General features: G+C 38.8%; 1 protein-coding gene across 5 annotated transcripts in view; it reads right to left on the reverse strand.

Moving 5' to 3' along the window:
* Positions 1–15,953, reverse strand: part of fermt2 (FERM domain containing kindlin 2) — a 42,676-nt gene extending 26,723 nt beyond the window's left edge. For 3 of the 5 annotated variants that reach the window (XM_015043024.1, XM_015043023.1, XM_015043020.1), the window contains exons 1-2: positions 15,733–15,953; positions 13,501–13,661 (exon numbers count right to left, since the gene is read on the reverse strand). In XM_015043024.1, coding sequence (XP_014898510.1) covers positions 13,501–13,657 — 157 coding nt within the window. In that variant the 5' untranslated portion in view covers positions 13,658–13,661; positions 15,733–15,953. The remainder of the gene's footprint in view (positions 1–13,500; positions 13,662–15,732) is intronic. The other 2 variants (XM_015043022.1, XM_015043025.1) reach the window with 2 other exon arrangements.
* Between the last annotated feature and the right edge of the window lie 3,516 nt (positions 15,954–19,469).

Raw genomic sequence — 19,469 nt, forward strand, 5'->3', positions numbered from 1 at the left:
AGCCCACAGTGAACACGGCCTTCTGCCCTATCCCTCCGAGAGTCATTATACAGTGGTTCGATGAGTTGTGATTGGACAAAGGCAGCTTGGGCAGCCTTCTATTGGTCCCCTTCAGCAATAACAGGGTAACTCAATCCACACAGAGAGGAAGAGAAGGCCAATGGCGTCTTACAGCTAAAAATATAGCTTGCCAAGCCTGACGTAATGCAACAGCCAGAGGAATGGGGGGCCTAAGTAATTGGGTGCATTAAATGTAGACCCACAGCTCCTGATCTGTGCACATGGACTGAGAGGGAAGGGGAATCAGAATGAGAAAACCATGTTTTATGACCTCCACATGACATGACAAATGATACAGAGAATGTATGTTATGTGCGTCTGCATGCGTGTGCTGCTTTTATCCTCCCATTAACTACATTAGCTCCAAGTGTGCTGTGCATGAGTGTGTCTGGGCTTTAATAGGCTTAATTAATTCATAAATTCTAGCAAAATAAGTACTTCACATTCTGCACCATAATTTCTTAATCTGATTTATGCATAAATTGCCATGAGCAGAGATGCAGGTTATTAAAGAAAAGAAAGACAAATCACTTTCCCCAAAGGCTTGATCTATCAAGAGGAAAGCTAAAAACCATGAAATGTTTCTCAGCAGGTACAAAAGTACTCAGTCTGAAGGGCTTTCATTGGGATTTGCTCTCCTCTACATACTCCCTCCATATCTTGTCTTCTGCTCTGAATATCTTTTTTGTTTACACTGGGAGGCTACTTTGTTTATGGACGCCTGTCTGTAAGGGGGAGGGCCAGGGAAGAGGGATGATGAAGGGAATGAGTAAAAGGGCATGAAAACGATGGGTGAGCAGGATGAGCTACAGACGGGGAGGAGCAACAGCAATATGACAAAGCAGGTGGTAAAGCAGCAAGGACATTCAAGGTTAAAACTGATGTTAAACCACACCTTCAATTTATTGGGAATAATTCAAATTAACTAAGAAAGAATAAAATTTACCAACTGTAACAACCAATAAGGCGCCCTCTGCTATGTCATATTAGCCAGGTTATCCACGTTATTCCAAGCTGTATTGACATAGCATGGATTCTTTTTGCAGCTTCTGCCAATGATGTGGAAGTTACACTAAAATAATGGTTACATCCTTTTACTTGTCAGTGCATGACATCCCAGTATTTCCATTCCTGATCACATTCTAACACAAAACAGTCAAATACATAAGATTTAGAAATGTGGAAAAACTCCAGATCCATATTGAAATAAATTAAGATTTCCAACATTGCAGCTGAAAGCCTGCCTCTCCCTGGTCCCACGACACGAGCATCCAAGCGTCTGCAGTTTTTCCAAGCAACAGTAGAACCAAAATCAGGTAATGTGTGGCTCTTAATTTTTCCAAGAGCCACATATGCTCTGCAAGACATAAACATATCGGACTGGTGGTGTGAAAGTCACAAAACAATGTGGATAAAAGCTTTTTTTTTTTTTTTTTTTTTTTTTGTGATATGCAATAAATGCAAAACCTTCTTGCAGAAAAACTAAACTGCTTTTTGGAAAAAAAAAGATTTTAAAAAGTGAGTCAATGGATCAACTGAAAGAAAATATTTATCACTGTCAGCGCTACTGCAGGCTGAAATCAAAACTAAATCTAAAAACATAAGGTTTAAGCACAAAAGAAGTGTTGTCCTGCAGCTTTAACGGGGAGATTGTGGAGAGTGAACTCAGTGACATGATGTAGCTAATTTTTTTTTCAGTGTTTCGCAGCAGTAGACATCAGCTGGCAGCCAAAGCCACCCTCATAAAATGATTTAAAGGGGCTGTGTGTGGAGCTTTTGTGAGGCTTTTTAACCCCGATCAGCCAGTGCAACCAATACGTCAGTCATCACTAAAAACATGTCCGTGTACTGAAAGGCCGTGTCACTTTCAGCCATCAGTTGATAACATTACGACCGGGTAAGACTAGTCATGCCGTTTCCAAGGCGACTACTTTCTGACGCCACAGGGGCTGCAGTGTGATGACTTGTTTTCAAACACAACAAAGGCGAAGAGCAAGGTTTGTTAGAATTAACCTAGCACATTCAAAAGAACACAGACTGGACAGAAAACTCTACAATAAAGATTAGGAGAGCATTGTTCTTAAGTTGGAGACACTAAATACATTATCCATAATGCACTCACAGCACTTCACTTTTTCCATATGTTCTTTTTCTTCCAAATTCTAAACATAAATACCCTTTTATGATAATGTGAAAACAATTTTTGAGATTTTTGCAAAAGTTTTGCAGAACAAAATGTCCTGAAGTGGCCAAGCAAGACTCCAAGGTTGAATTCAATAAGCCATATCTGGAGAGATCTGACAATGGCCAGACAGACGTCTCCCCTCCAACTTCATGGAGCTTCAGAAGTTCTGCAACAAAGAAGGGGTAAAACTGTCTAAAAAATAGGGGAGGTAGACTTGTGTGTCATATTTAAAAAGGCTTCAGGCTGTGATTGTTATCAAAGGTTGATCAACAAACTACAAAATGTTATTTCTTGTTTTTTTTTGTTTGTTTTTTTGTTTGTTTTTTTCAAATTACAAGAGTCTCAAGCATCTTTCTATTTTGTCGTAATGGGGTATTTGTGCATAGAAATATGAGGAATGAGATGAATTTGATACAATTTGGAATAAGGCTGTGACATAAAATTTGAGAAAAAAAAAAAAAGAACCTGAAGCCCTGTGAATTCTTTCAACAAATGTCTCCACATATTTTTTTTTTAAGTTCATGCATACAGAATCTTAAAATTCTACTTACATTTATCCCATAAATCTACATAAATTTAAAGCAAGTAGTTAAATCCGGTAATGCTGAAGTGTTTTTTTTATCGATAAGGTTGAACTGAAGGAGGATATCTGAGCTCGTTTCCAGACCCCTGGTTACATAACAGCTCAGTTCTCTGCCAAGAGTCTATCAAACTAAGCATTTATCACATAAATTAAATATGCAATGCACACAGAGCTTGAAAGGGAGTCAGGGAAAATTCTCATATGTTATTGATTGTAGTGCTTTGATACCCCTCCTATTCCTGCTACAACTACTAATGCTACCTCTGTGCCTCACACGCAACCACAATCCAGCCAAAATCAAGGTAATGTCTTTCTCAGGACATATGGTTTCGTCATTACACAAACAACCCAAATTCAATGAATGGAGTATTAAAACTTTGTTCTGTAAATCACCGTTTTGCCTATTGTAAAAAGTTAATCTACTAATGTTCTTTATTACAGTCTTAAAAGGTTAAACTTTCGTTTTTTTATTTTGTGAAGCATGGATTTGAGACATTGCAGCTGTAGGTTTACATTTTATTTGTGGTTTCTTAAAAATAATGACGCAACATGAGCAGAGCTAATGCCTGAAAGGCACATGGACAAATATGATGCAACTGGTCTGAATAATTTTATCAACCAGGTAAACAGATAAACTCCTCCCTTTGCAACTTTGGCTGTTTAAACATGATATACAAGTACTTCTGCGTTACTGCAGATGTCTTGTTAAAACAAATTCTCTGTCACAACGTGGAAGCACTAACAGTTTCCATCAGAGACTGGCAAATGGTAGAACTCAGGCTCAGATGAGGAGATCACATTTATTACAGCTGAAAAGATTTTGTTCAAATGCAGAAGCATATGGAAGATAAAAATACCGGCTCAGCCTGAGATGGCATAAAAGCCAGGAAGCATTGCCCTTTAAAGTATCTGAAACCTAAACCAGACACGTTAGAGTGGCCAGCCTGTCCAAATGAGAAGAATCCAACATTTCTGGCTTTGACGAATCAGACAAAAAGCCGGAGGGCTACAGGGCGCCTCCTTAGATGCAGATACTTTGTATCCATTTGTGTCATAATCCCAACAGAGCAAAGCAGTGGGGATAGTAGTCCTCCACCCTGACACAGCTTTATACAATTAAGTATTCTGGGTCCTGGTGGAATAATGAGGTTACAAAGAAACTCTGGGAATAAGATCAATGGAGAAGATATACAATATTCATCTGTTCTTTTTTTTTCCATACAGGAACCCAGTTAAAATTCCCTTCAGGATTTTGACGAGCTGCTCCACTGAAGCCTCTTTGAAACGGACAACAGGATACTGTTGCAACAGTTCAAGAAGCTCCAAAGTGGGCCTAAGAGGTAAAAGGAAACCTGAGAAAATGTCCTGCAGCTCAGGAGGGCTGCTTCTAAATAAAATGATTTAGTAAACCTTAGTACACCTAAATATTTGACAAAACATCTGGTTCCACTCTATTATTGCCAAGTGCCTTGGTTGTGAAAACAAACTCCATGGTAGGTTTAGAAATGAGTGAAATGAGGGCCGAGAAGCTGCACAAACCCCTCCAGATCATTTTACTCTATTGACACAAAGGTTTGTGGTGTTATACCAACAATGAGCAGGTTTAAGGTTTCCCTGCTCTAAATCTACTGTGCTATTTGTACTAGAGGAAGGTGAAAGGGACAAAGCTATTTGCAGTGGATTCCTTAAGGAACCAATGAAAGGATTTTGCAGTTCATGGTTTAGATGCCACGTATGATTAAATCATCCTTAACAAGCACAGGAATGTACAAGAAGAGCAAAGCATTCCTGAATTTCTTTGATTCCACAGCAAAATAATAAAAAAAAAGATTAGATGTTTCCGTATTTTTCAGAAGCCTATTCATAAATAGCATATTTCTAGAGAAATGACTGTTCTGTTTATAATTATACTATTATCTGTTCCTTGAATAATCAAGCATTGAACAGTAAAATGATTCTGCAATGAAACCAAGAAGAAGATAAACAATAATAATCCTTAATAGAAGCTTTTAATCCACTTAGTAAAACAGAAATGGAAAACTACTGCTAAGGCTTTAGCAAGCCTTAGCAGTAGCAAGCCTTCTCCTCAACATGACCTAATAGTGTGTTGCAATAAATACAAAACTCATTATGAGTCTGATTTTATGTTAAACAAAACCTCAAATAATGTATTTAGGACTTCCACTTTATCTTCACAGAATAGTGGAAGAACCCAGATACATACAGAGAAGGAAGGACTCCAAGATGGAAGGGCAGAGGGATGGAAGTAAGGATACAAATAACACAAGGACAGAATAAATGGACAATCTGAAGGAAAATTAAAGTAAGAAAAAAAAAAACAAGGAGGAGAATGAGGAAGGAAATATGTGTACAAATGTGAGGAAGGAGATGGGATGACAAGGACGTAAGCACAGTTGGAAGGAAAGAAAGACAACTTAAGACAATGGGACAGAAAAAGCCAAGAAATACTAATTTCTTTCCAGCCAAGAAATACTAATTTTTCCCTTCATGCTTTGCTTCCTTACAATCTTGTCCATGGCTGGAAAATATTTAAAATTGAATTCCCTACTTTTCTGAACTGTGCAGGAAACCTGTTTCTTGATAAGTTACCACAGAGTCTTCAGGTTAAGCATTCTGCACGCTTGTTGTGTATGAATATATTAAACGGCTCTTAAAAACAAAAGATTTGATTCTGTCAACCTGTGTTCACATAGGAATGCTGAATATGCTTCCAGTTCTTCAGGGTCATGGTTTACGTGAAACCACAGATCTACTCTGAATGCTGAGTAGCACAATCACTGTAGCATCTGAAACAGGAAAGCTCTAGCCTGGGCAGGACCACCACTTAGGCTAACTACTTCCCGTCAGAAAGATTAAACAGCAAGATGATTACATGAGCTGGCAGACCATTTCTCACTTCGAACCGACAGACGTAGAACAGCTTGACGGCCACAATCAATGAGACTCCTATACATAGGAATATGTCTCTGTATCATGCTTTAGTGGAACAAAAAGGAACGCTGAAGCCACTCAACAACACAGTTCACATCTGCAGTAAAGGGAATAAAATCTGAGACGCGTCTTTACATCCTCAGGAAAGATATGACTATCAATATCTCAGACCGATCTTTCCCTAAGGTCCTTACAAAATGTCTGACATAGCAAGAGGGCAGGAAGGCGGGAAAGAAAGCTAGACAGAAGGTAGGAGGCAAATTTTAAAAAAAAGAGGAAGTTGAGCATCCTGTGTTAAACAGTAACCATTTCCTAATGAAACCTGGATCTATTGTCAAAGAAAAGCCACCTCCATGTGGTCACCACAACCTGTAGCAGAGTTAGGCTGACATTGCAAAAAGGAAACTGCAAAAAAACAGCTGTTTAGGTGAAGAGATACGTTTAAACAAGGGAAAAAGTTTAGTCTGTAAATTTACTTTCTACAACTATAACTATGTGCTGGTTAAATTGTAACTGGTGCATCGACAGTAGTTTTGAGCAATACCCCTTCAGATGAAAGAGGTCCATACCTTGGCTATTCTCCCTAATCTTAATGTCAGTTATCAAAACTAATGATATAACTCCTGTCGAACGAAGGTGCTCCATGTCATTTCAGCTAGTGCATATTTGGTAAAGTTGCCATTCACAGTGTAAGTGTTGCTCAGAAAAACAGGAGGAAAACAGTGAGACTTACATACGCAAAGGGTATCCATGGTAGAATATGACTAAAGAAGAAATGCCGCAAAATGTTCTGTAAACAATAACCACGCTAAACGCAAAGCTAAATGTACTTTCCTATTGACTCTTCTGCCATCACCTCTTTAATAGAGACAATATGGTTTTTTTGGTGTGCCTCGTGATTTTTTCAATTAAAACAGTGTACCTTGGCTCAAAAAAGGTTGAAAAACACTGCTCTAAGCAGCCAAGCCAATCATTGCATGAGAAAGGATGTATTCATGAGGCTAGAAGTGAGACAATACTCTGTTTGCTTAGATAGACTTGTTCCCCTCAATTAAAGCAGAATAAAGTTTTACTGTTTTCAGTAAATTAGTAATCACAGAATAATTCGATTTGATAGATGCCTAGAGAATAGATTTTTATTACTTTTTTTTTTTCTCTAATTCAGAAGTTTACACACACCCACTAAGATTACTTTGTAAAAAGTGTGGGAAAGCCCTGAGGCACACAACATTTAAATTAACTGGAGGTACACATGTGGATGCATTTTAAGGCAAAACATCAAACACATTCCCTTTAATGTCTTCTTAATGTGCTTTCTAAACTTCATTACATTTTATTTAAAATATAACCCTATGGAGGATAAATGAGGGCAATATTGACAAATGGCCCGGCAGCTTTACCTCCTGTGAAGACACTAGCAAAGTGAATATGTAGGGCACAGCAAATGCAAAACACACAACGTTTTCCATGTAGGAAAAGTTCTATGTGGCAGGTCGGTGGTACGGCAGCCAAAACCTGCATGCCTTGCACTGGAAACAACCACATGCGCTATAGAGACACACCAGACCAATTAGTTTGCTCAAGTTCTATTTCTGGAATACTGAATAGTCAGCGTACATGAACCCAGGTCAGAAACAATGAAAGAATGAACAAAGCTTAGTTTGGAGTTTCCAGTTGATCGTCTACAGACATCTTGCTATATTTTAAGTCACGTTATTCTTGGTCATAAAATAAGTCTGAAATACTCCCATAAAAACGCAGCTATTTTAGTGGCAACTAGAAAAGAAGGTGAAAACAGGGAGAGAGGCAAAGAGGGAGGGGTTTACGAAGAAAGTGGGAAGAGGATGAAGAACGCAACAGAGACTCCAGCAATGACGGCAGCCACCAGAGAGCCACATGCCAATCCCTGGAGCTCATTTCCTGCTTCATCGAAGACTTTTATGGAATTGTAGTAGCATGGCTAACGTCACACTGAGGGGAGATGGCAAGAGGAGAGAAAGATCAGGCCCTCTACTCTCTTCTCGCTCATCTGTCTCTTTTCTTATTTTCTCTTTTCTAGCGACAGTGCTTTGAAAAAAAGTACCGTATTTGAATATTTACAGATTTTTTTTCTGTCTTTGATCTGTTACAATTAGCTAAGACAAAAAGGTAAACAAATTCTAGTATTGGAAAAAGATAACCTAAGTGAAAGCAAAAGTTCTTAAATGGGGATTTTATTAGTCTTGGCCTATAAGAAAATATATTTGTGACTTATAACCAATAACTGGTTTTCCCACAGCAATAATGTTTGTCCTCTCCTTTTCAAAGATATTTGAACTCACCCACACAGGAAGGTTTTCAAGCATTCACAGCCTGTTTTACGCCACAGCATCTCAATTGGATTTAAGTCGGGAGTACGTCTAGTTCAGTTTGACTTTTTTTTTTTAGCCATTCAGGGCTGGATTTTCTGATATGCTTTGATAATTAATTTGCTGCATAGCCCCTGTGTGCTTGGCCTTAAAAATCACAAACTGATGGCCAGATAGTCTCTCTCACGATTTTCTGTTAAACAGCAGAATTCTTGATTTTATCGGTTCAGAGCAAATCACCCAGATCCTGATGAAGCAATGTAACCTTCACACTACTACTACCATGTTTAACTGTTGGAATAATGTTATTTTCTGAACTGCTTTGCTACTGCCAAAAACGGTTACACTTTTGTCTCCTAAATCTACAAACTACTTCGAGTGTGAAGGGTTATCAAGATGTTTTCTACAAATAAATTCAGCTGTTTGTGGTCAGCAGTGATTTTATCTTTTCTTTCTTTGGTAAGTGAAACTGGAGCAAAAATAAGTGTTGATTGCATGCAAGTCATGAATTAACATAATTATATTCACATCAAACAAGTTACATTTGGATAACCTTTCTTTTAATAAATAAAACCACTGATATTAAGATTGTTTGATGATTCAAAAAATGGAAGCGTGACTCAGGTTTTATTTTTTTTATTTTATTTTTTTCAAAAGCACTCATGTGTAAGTATGGATGTGAGAAGCACACACTGCTACCCAGATTATCAAAGCTAAAAACCATCCAACTCAAAAAAAAATTATTGCTTTAAACTGAATCAATCTCATGCGGCTCACAGCAATCTGTACAATATGTTCCCTACTAAATGGAAAAGCTTTTATATAAACAGATTGTTATTCGTTTAGATAACATGTACAAATTGAAAGAAAGCTCCAATGATGGAAAGCAACAAACGGATGAAAGGATTACCAGACTCAAGGACCGAGAGGCGGTTAATCGGCTGCCTTTTAAATACAGCTCTCCTGCAGGTTTGCAGGGGGAAAGTGGAAGCAGGGTCCGTCATTGTGATCAATACCTAAGTGGCTTCCTGGCATTTGTCTATTCAATCCATTATCAAAGGCCATCTGAGCCTGCAGCTCACAAGAAGGGTTGAATGATGGCAGGAGGATGCATGTCGAGGCGACACGCCCACCGAGCCAGACGACCACACTCACGTGTGGGAACACATGCATGTGTACGCCTACTGATGAAATCTCATAATCCCAAAAATATACCACACTGAAAGGGAATACCGCTCTTACCTGTACCCAAAACAAGTTCATATTCTCAAAATGTCAACCACCAAAAACAAATTAACCAGAAATCTTAACAGAGTGAAACAAGACATTAATCATTAAACCTAGGATGTTATTTTATGTTAGACTGTTCAACAAAGGATTCTAAAGCATCCCATGCCTGTACAATAGCATAATAGAAGTCCAGCTAACATGCTAACGAGTGTTTAGAGGCTAACGTGCAATAAATAAGACCACTGCGACCTCAGAGGAACAGTCTGGTTACTAGTAACAGGAAAAGACGTGATGAGTTTCGTTTTAAACAGGTCACACTGGAGTTGCTCCAACTACATGGCTGATGACCAGAAATATTCCTGAATGGAAAGTTTATTTCTTAAAGAAAAACTTTTAAGAAAGAAAGTTCTTAAGTTATTTTATATATCTCAGAAAATAAGTCTGAGATATGCAGAAAGTCATGCAAGGGTCTTGTGTGAAGCTGACATAAGTGTTGTACTCCAACATCATTAGTTAGTTGAATAGTAGAAGAGAAATATAAACGTATATAATGCCACACCGCTGACATGACTTACTGCGCAGGCATCTGGATGGAACCAGTAGTCGTTAAAGGATGCAATAGAGGCTAAAAAGGTTCCTGTTTGTAGGACAGATACAACTGAAAACTGACAATTTTTAGGTTGACTGGCATTACCAGTGACTATTATGTGCCATAAAGTCAGATTAAATTAGATTGGAGCGCTTTTAGAAACATGCATCAACATAACTCCTTGAAACACTTGCCTTTTAATAAAGCACATGCTCATTAACAGGGGGAAACTGAAGTAGCTAGGCTTAAAATGAGGTTACATTTTAGCTGTGCAATTCCACTTGAAAAAAAAAATATTCTCCCTTCCAGCATAGTCCGAGTTTACGCCCCTCAACTCAGATTGTTTCTGGTCAATTTTTTGACCGGGCCAATCAGCGAACATCAGGAGAAGTTGTGAACGATGACATTGATTTTCTGCGTCGTTTCAGAATTGTAGTCTGCCTGTAGTTTTAGCGATGGATGTGGACGGTTGTTTAGAACGCAGGCAATTTCTCCATAACGTGGAACTGGTGCGTCACAGGCAAATGTTAGCGATTGGAGCAACAAAATGACCCAGAACCAAAGTTTTTTATATATATTGTATGATTAACTGATCTAAATATTAAAAACAGACTTGTCTTATTGGTAATATGTCAACACTAAAAGCACATCAACATGAACGCACCAGCTAGAAAAACACCAACTTCAATCTAAAATGTCAAATTTAACCTGTCTGTCACTAGAGGACCCAAATTTGGGTCCTCTCGTGACAGGGGTGTCAAACTCCAGTCCTCAAGGGCCTCTGTCCTGCAACTTTTAGATGTGCCTCTGCTGCACCACACCCGAAAAGAATAATTAGGTCATTAGCAAGGCTCAGGAGAACCGATCTACACAGGGAGGAGGTAATTAAGCCATTTCATTCCACTGTTTTTTTACCTGTGGCACATCGAAACACTGCAGGACAGCGGCCCTTGAGGACTGGAGTTTGACACCCCTGTCATTGTGAATGACAACCTGAGACCAACAGGTTAAGTCTGCCATTCTCTTTATGCCAGTCTCAGCAGCCCAGGTTATACTTCATTTTAGTGTAACAAGCTTTTACATAGAAATTCAAAATTTATGGATATGCCCTTCTTACCCTTATGATTTGGCCAGCTCTATAGTAGCTCTTCACACAGAAAACCTAACTTCGTAACGATTAATAAATGTCAAAAATACACATATCTACTCCTTGTTTTAAGAATAAAAATGTGCTGCATGATCTGTATACTCTAACCAGCAATGTGCAACCTTGAGTTAAATCCAGATTTTAGCTGGATTAATGATTGAAATTCATGACAACCTTATGACTCAGGGTAGCAGAAATATTTCCACTTATGTGTCAGTTGCACAAATATTCTCCAAAACTTGGAGAGAAATTTAACAGCAGCACATCGCTCTGCTACTCAGTAAAGAGGAATCTCTCGAATTCAATCATTAATCATGAATATAGAGCAACAAAATGGTTATCAATGCCAGTGGAAACACAGGAACTCTGAAATGAATGAGTGGCCTAAGCAAAGCTCCATAAACATATTCTGCTACATTACCTTTTAAAGTAAAATTGTACTCACGCCTGTCAAATAGATCATGCATTTCTAAATGTGGCAATGCCAAGACTAGCTAAAGTACAAAAGAGCGTCATATGGTTTACCAGAGGGAGGCTGTCCAACAAAAAAAATGCTCCTAGGACATCAACACAACAATAATGGATAAGGGCGGGTCTTTATCGTGTGTGGGATGACAGGAATTGCATCCAACACTGCACTTCACTGAGCATAGATGCATCCCAACACAGACGACCACAGAGAACAAAGACTTCAATTATGTGGCGCTCCAACAGGAGAGCTAAAAACGGGACCCAAAGGCAGGGAATAAAAACCTTGGAGCGCTGGAGGAATTCTGAGCATCTGAGCACCATCAACACACAACAAGCTGTCACTCCTAAATCGCGCTGCCACCGCTGCTGACCTTTTCTCCAGGCTGCATGAAATGAGCCAGTGTTCAAGTGGGTGGAACAGAGGGCTCTTATGCTCACGGGCACCCGAACTTCTCCAGAACATATCGCTGCTTACAGAATCGTGCATGCTGAAGAGAGGCAAGGCGTCATGCATGGCTTCAATATGCATCGAGCGGCTTAGGCATAATACGCTGCAAGGAAAGACAAGTTCATTCATACAGCACCATTCACACAGATTGCCAATTACAATTCTTTGCAAGGAAATAATGGAAATGAGAAATGTAATGGAACTAAAAACAAAAATAGAAGCAACACAGGAAGAAAAAGAGGCAAAATGCACATTGAAAAAACAAAATTCTAAGGAACGGTAACTAATATAAGGAACAATTTACCTTTATAGAAACATTGCAGTAAATACTAATGTTTGCAGTCCAGCTTTGGCACAACTCTGCTTTTCATGAAGTTGGTTTCTCTTGTTTAATTCTAAGTGGAAAATTGAGTGACCAGTCTGATGACTTGAGAAACTGAGAAGGTTCCTACCAGACAAGAAACTTAAATGTATTCAGGCTCTAAACTATTCAGAGCAGTACAAGAACAATAACAATCTCTTATTTTACAAACAGCTTTTTGACTCAAGTCAAGTTCTTCTATCTGGTCTCGAATCATGGATTTCTGGATCCCTCAATCCCCCCCGAAATTTGAAATTCTGGGCCCTCCATTCGTCATTGACTGAGGTGACATAGAAATACAAAGTTTCATGTCCTCAGTGTACATATGATGCTATAATCTAAGCAACAGATACTGAATTAAAAAAAAAAATATCCCAAGAATGGAGCCTTGAGGAGGACTATATACAGTAGTCCTGGTCTGCCAAATAAGATCTGAACCAGTTTAGAATAGTACCAGACAAGCTCACCTGCATTTCCAGTCTATTAACCAGTATGTTACATTCAGCTGTGCCAAGTTCCAGAGACACTAGCTTGGATGTGTTATAAGCACTACTGTCATTTAAAACCTTCACCAAAACAGTCCCAGAACTTTGATTTGGTAGAAAACCTGACTGAGAAAAACTATAGACTTTTTGGGTTTTCTTAATCAAAAAGAAAGGAATGGTCATATGAGCCTTTACACTGGTCACAAAAAATACAAACATACAATCGACGTTTTACATTTTCCTCTCCAGATCTCGACAGAAGAGATTCTTTTAAGCTCTCAGTCATCAGGGTGATGCAAAACGTCAGCTGCTGACTCTTGTTTTCTGAAACATTTTGTACTTTTGCAATCTTCATGGAATTTAGTTTCTCAGAGTGGTGCCTACTTCGAATGAGGCTTTTGCTGCCCAACAAATGTGAACAGATAACACAAGCCAGCTCCAGAAACGCACACAACTCTCTCACACGGCAAGGCAGAAAAAGGAATAGGTTTTTCGTAGCTGCTCCATTACAAATGGAATAAAACTGCTATTTGAAGATGTAGTCGTACGTGTCACGTCAAAATCAGTCGGGAAATTATGCACACATCACGACAGACTTTATGTGTAGTTTTCTGCAGAGACATAACAAAATGTACATGTACCTAGCTTCTCCACAAGTTTGAGCATAACTCCACCGATGTGGATTTCCCCAGTGACTCTCAGAGACACGTCCCTGTGGAGGTCGGTGACATGCATCTTCAGCTCCCATGTCCCATCGGCATAGCAGCCATCGGGCATCCGGATCCCATCCAGTGCCATCCTGCTGGAGAAGAACCAAAAATAGGTGGTGAAACAACACAGCCAAAACATACAGCACACATTTAAGGTCTTGGGGGGGGGAAAAATTTAATCCCCGGTTTGATAGTTCAAAGACCCTCCCCTCCACGTCCGTTACATTTTTTATTAATATCCACCTATTGCATCTGATCTTTCGTCAAGGATTAACACAACTACAACCGTACCAGCAATCTTTGCTGCTGCTTTGTTGTTCCCCTCATGTCTTCTGTTGCTCTGGAAATCTTTTGGAGCACATAGGAAACACAACCCTGATGTCATAGTGGGTTTTCAACCAAACCCTCCAGACCCCGGGCTGTTTGCTCTATAAGCACAAAGTTTCTGCTGAATTTCCAAGAGTTTACCAAACTCTATGTTTATGCCTGTGATAGTGGGACAGAAAAAATGTTTGCAAGCTGGCATCACTGCCAAACTAACTGACAAGCTGACCACACCTAATGTGTGTGCCAAGCTTTGCTGCAATTGACAGATTTGGAAATTGCATAATTACCTCACTATACGATGGCAAGATAAACTAGGTCTTTGTTCAGCCTTGTTTGTCACAGTCCAGTTAAATACATTTTTAAATTGCTCTTGCTGTAGGTATAGGCAAGCTTAACAAGGTAGCCAGTTTTTAACAACAATCTCCTGACTTGTGAAGTTCAACAGATATCTGCCTTATTGGACTTGCATGTTTTATCTTTCTCATTTTGAAAAGCAGACATAAAATTGGTGTCTGTGTCATGTTAGAAAGTTGGATTAGAAAGTTATTGGACATGTTAATGAACTTTAAGAAATCTACAGCTTAGAACAAAATTATTCATGCGCCAGGCAGATTTAGATTGATTTTTTTTAATTCTATCAGTAAACTGAGTTCTGATGAGTCCAGAAAATCTCAAAACATAATTCAACATCAAAGGAATATATTGGTTTTATTTGCATTTTATGAGAAATATCTCATGCCAAAAAATGTTTATATGCCTTTTTAGTAAGCATTGGAAAAATCTTCATTAGCATTAGAGCAATCAAATCCTTCTGTTAATATTACTTCCAGTCAGAAAAAGCATATAGGTAAAATTCTGACCGCAACTATCAAATAAAAGAAATACTCAATAACATTTTCTGTAGGTTTTTATGAAGTACAAATAACTGTTCTCTATGAGACTTCATATATATTTTTTCCGTTACTAATTAGTCTCAAATGTAAGGTGGTATTTTTCTAAATGTTTCCAGTGAAGGACTAATTTATTTGAAAGGTTTTTAACCATCTTTAGCATCTTATCCTTACTCACATCAGGTAATACTGGAAAATAATTCAACCTATAGAAAAAATAGATACAGAAAATATCAAATTATTGATAAAACCCATAAATAATGTGGCAGGAGTCATGTTTTAGCATCTCTCCTTACAACTTCAATAGTGTAGCCCAGTTTCTCCAGCTCTGCTACACAGCCATGGCCGCTTACAGTTTTCAACATCTCTCAGTGCTCAATAACTCACTCTAAAGCATCCATTTAGTAAGGAAGGAATGACTAGAATTTCATGGTGCCCGTTTATAAAACGTGCCCTGTTGAACAAAGTGACCGCCAAAAAGTTACCACCGTCTCTGTACATGTCACTCCATTATCTGAGGCTCTCTGTTGGAGTGGCCTGGCTTTTCAAAGCAGCCGTCCAGTCAATAAAAACACGGCACAACAAAGGCCATCTTCCCGCGAAAGCAGCTTCAATAGAGACCTTTGGCAGCTGTTATCTACGTCAATGTGTCGTTTCACCTGTTAAAACTAACGGTAAAGGCTGGCTTACAAATAGGAGTTAATTATGTAAGCACAGCAACTCCCCGGCTGCTGTTGCATGCAGCATACAAACCACTCAGTCGGTCCCTGAAGAAATAAGTTCAACTAAAAGTGTTGAAGAAAACAAAACAACCCTTAAAACCTCACGGGGAAATAAAAAAAGTAGAGTTTTAGTGAAAAGTAAGCAAAGTGAAAAGAGGTTTTCATATTTCCGAGCGGCGAACGAGGACAGCTTTGAGGTCGAGCATTTAAATGTGCACACTCACCTTCAAAAAGACGGGGGAAAAAACACACCAAAAGACTCGACTACACGGCACAGAACAAGCCCCCCTTCTTTAAATCATGTATATATTCTTGACTGGGTGCTAAAAAGAGAGAAAAATCCCCGAAGAACTCGCCGAAGAAGTGAAGTATCCCAAACACTTTTCCAGGCAGCAGGCTTCGCATTAATGGAGTCCAGCCCTCCCTCTCTCTTTCCTCCCTCTTTTCCAGCAGGGATAACGTCACCGCCCCAATCCCACTTTTCCTTTCTAACCAGGAGAGTCCACTGCTGGACTCTAACTATTCTGAGCATCTTCCCCCAGTTCATGCGCTTTGCTTAATCTACAAAGGCGCATCTAGAAGATTTTGTAAGGAGTGTCCAGATGGGAGGGGGGGGGACTGATAATGTTGGGGTGGCAAAAAGTGAGAACAAAAAAGCCAGATCAGAGTTTTAGGAGTTTCATCAAAGAAAGTTGCTGTGGTGGAAATTGAAATCCAGGTTTGTTTAAAAAAAAATATTCACAGTTGTCCCCAGCATTTAAAATAAACAGTTTATTTTTTTTTTCAGAAAAATTTGAAACAAAAACAAATAAATAAAATTTAACTTTCATTTTTAAATGGATGGATGAACAGACATTTAAAAAAAATGTCCTGTATAGTAAATCCTAATTATACAGGAAATATTTACTTTCATGCATAGTAAAATAACCAGTCATTCAATCCATTTACCCTTATTGTCATAAAACAGTTTCGTCCCAGAATTAAAAAAAAAAAAAAAAAAAAAAACTGAATAAAGCTCACTTAAATGTAAATCTATGAGTAAAGAACAATGTTGAATATCTTGAATCAGATTTAAATTGAACTGAAAGCCTCCAGGACATTCAGCAGCCTGCAGGGTTAATGGAGACAGGAAAGATTTCAAGCTGCCCTTATATGGCAACAATGCAGCTGAGCCATGCATCAGTAGCCAGGGACCAGGAGTTCCTAGATTTAAATAACGACACAGAATGACAGGAGACATCATTTTAAAACACTTTCATATCTTAAATTCTTTTTTTTTTTCTGTAGAATGTCAAACGATTTTTAAGTCTTAAATCTTCCTCCGCTACACGAGTCATTGAATAAACTCTGTAGCTCAGAAAGAACACCTAACATGAGTCCCAAGATTTCTCCTGGTGGTATTTGCGGCAGCTTTTCTAATTTTAAATAACATTTCTTCTCCCTGCTGTTTGCACAGTTTCAGTTCAAACATTGTATTCTTTTGTTTTTAAATGTTTTCAAAGAACATTTTCTTTTCCATTGCCCTACTGCACATTTTTTGGATCAGAGTCTGCCATTTTTGATTACTGCACAGTATTTTATAGTGTAATTTTGCTGTTATTGTACAGTATATTATTGCTCATTTTTTAAAAAATATATGTATATATTTATCACTTTCTTTGTGTGACCCCACATGCCTCCACTTCCTGCCACTTTGCTGCTTTTACAAGTTACACATAAATTCAAGTTACACACAAATTTCTGTTATAAATTTGCCAAACTACATTGCATTTTCTGAAATTTTAAATGACAAAAGTAGTGTGGAATTGCAAAGTGGAAAGAAAAAGAGTTGTCTTTCAGACTTAAGCGTGAATAACAGCCTGGAATATGTGGCATGCTTTTGCATCCTGTCTCACTAAGTCGATACAGTGCAGAACCACCTTTTATTACAATCATAGCTGCAAAAGCTTTGCACAACGAATTGAATTTTTTTTTTTTAAATACCTCTAGCTCAGCAAATTTTTAAGTCTTGTCAGAGATTCTCAATTAGATTAAGATGTGAACTTTGACTGGACCATCCTAACACAAACCATTCTAATGTATCTCTGGCATTATGTCAACGGTTGTTGTCCTGCTGGAAAATAAATCTCCACGCCGGTCTTTTGCACTCCAGCAGGTTTTCTTTTTTTTTTTTCTAGCCCCTTTGGGCATCCTGCAACAGAAAAAAGCCTCCCTGCAGGATGATACACACACCTTTAATGAGGACAGTACGTTATATAGTTTTACTTCAGTCATAACTAAAAATTTCCATTATGGTCTATTTGTCTATTCTTCTGCACACTTACTTAGTCCTTTACATGGCTTATGGTAAAATTCTAATGGGATTTCTTGTCGCTTTTTTAAATAAAGGTCAGATTTTGACATTTTAAAAACCTTTGAATCCTTCCAAACTTTTTCACAATTATGCATTACATCTCATTTGTGACTGTAAAGAGAAAAGGTGTTTAAAAGTATGAATAGTACGAATAACTTTTCATGTGTATTTTCTTCTGAGTACACATTTGATTGAAGTAGTTCTTTCAAATAATGACACTTAGTCTGGATCACAAGGAGCAGATGACAACACAGCCTGCAAGCCGCGCGGCTCCTCGTCGCACTGTTGTAGATGAAAGATAATTTACGCAACAATGAGCGACTACACAAATCACACGTAGAGGGGGTTGGGGGGAAAAAAAAAAAAAAAAAAAAAAACGTCATGAGCCTCCCTGAAGCAGGACCACAATACGCACTCTGCCGCACGCTCTCCAAACGATCAGCGGCAACATCTCATGAATCATGAGCGTTCTTGGCGCGGTCTCCTGGTGAACTCACTCTCCTCCAGTCCTCCAGCGAAGGAATCTGGGCCTTCAGATCCCAGGTCTGCATCAAAGCGATTTATAACCCATCTCCCTGCTGCTGCTACAACCCCCCCCCCCCGTTAGGATCTGGCAGCAGACCCCATTGCCTTTTATAGGCTGTGTTTTAATTGCAGAGTAAACAGTTCAGTCCGATGCAAAGCAGAAGAGTCAGATAAGAAGTTGGCCCAGCTGCTGCTGATGTGGACGAGGTCGTGGGGGGGGGGGAGGGGGGGGTACACGAAGAAGAAGCAGAAAGTTGAAAGAGACATAAGTTTGATCGTTCACATAAACTCCTAGTTTGCTTTATTGTCGTATAATACCCAGTCTACGTGTCCGGGCGTCACTGATCAATGCTAAGTTACAGTTACGAGAACATCTGTTAAAATGGCTCATTATGCAGACACAGGATGAGACCCTGAGCACTGAACAGATGGTCATTGTGCCTTTGTTTCAACATTACCAGTGGTACACTGACCTCTGGTGGTCAGAGAAACCATGGCGTCATTCGTTATGTATGACCCAGCTGATCCTTTTTGTTACTACTATGTTGCATAAAATAGAAAAAAAAAAAAAAACACACACACACCATGAGCTCATGTGGAAGCTATCAATGCTAATGCGTAACAATGTGACCTATTCATCAACTATGAGTTAAAGTCTGTTCAGGGGGTGTTGAAGAAAGAATCCGGTCTGTGTCGCTGATGAACAAACACACCCATTCTCTACTGAATTGAGTCTAAAAATGAGAGAGGAGGGCATCTACATGCACAGGAGAGGGACCAGTTCAGTATTTTCCTCCCTTTAATAATGTACAAAACAAGACCAAATGAGAAAAGGAAATGATTTAATAAAAGGAAATAAATACAGTGCTTTGGATGGCAGTTAGAATCCAGTACAGGCATGGGTTATTGCACAGCTCTAAGGACAGACAAACTTTTTTTCCCCTCCCCAAAGACATCTGCTCAAAGTTCAAACAAGAATAACATTTAATTTGCACCTCCTAATTAATAAGGGAGGATAAGTACGAGGATAAGGGAATGTTTGTTTCCCTTATCCTCGTACTTAAGACTTGCAGAGCATACGCA

Source organism: Poecilia latipinna, unplaced genomic scaffold, assembly GCF_001443285.1.
Source record: "Poecilia latipinna isolate Pla-1442-1.1 unplaced genomic scaffold, P_latipinna-1.0 Scaffold612, whole genome shotgun sequence".
NCBI lineage: Eukaryota > Metazoa > Chordata > Actinopteri > Cyprinodontiformes > Poeciliidae > Poecilia > Poecilia latipinna.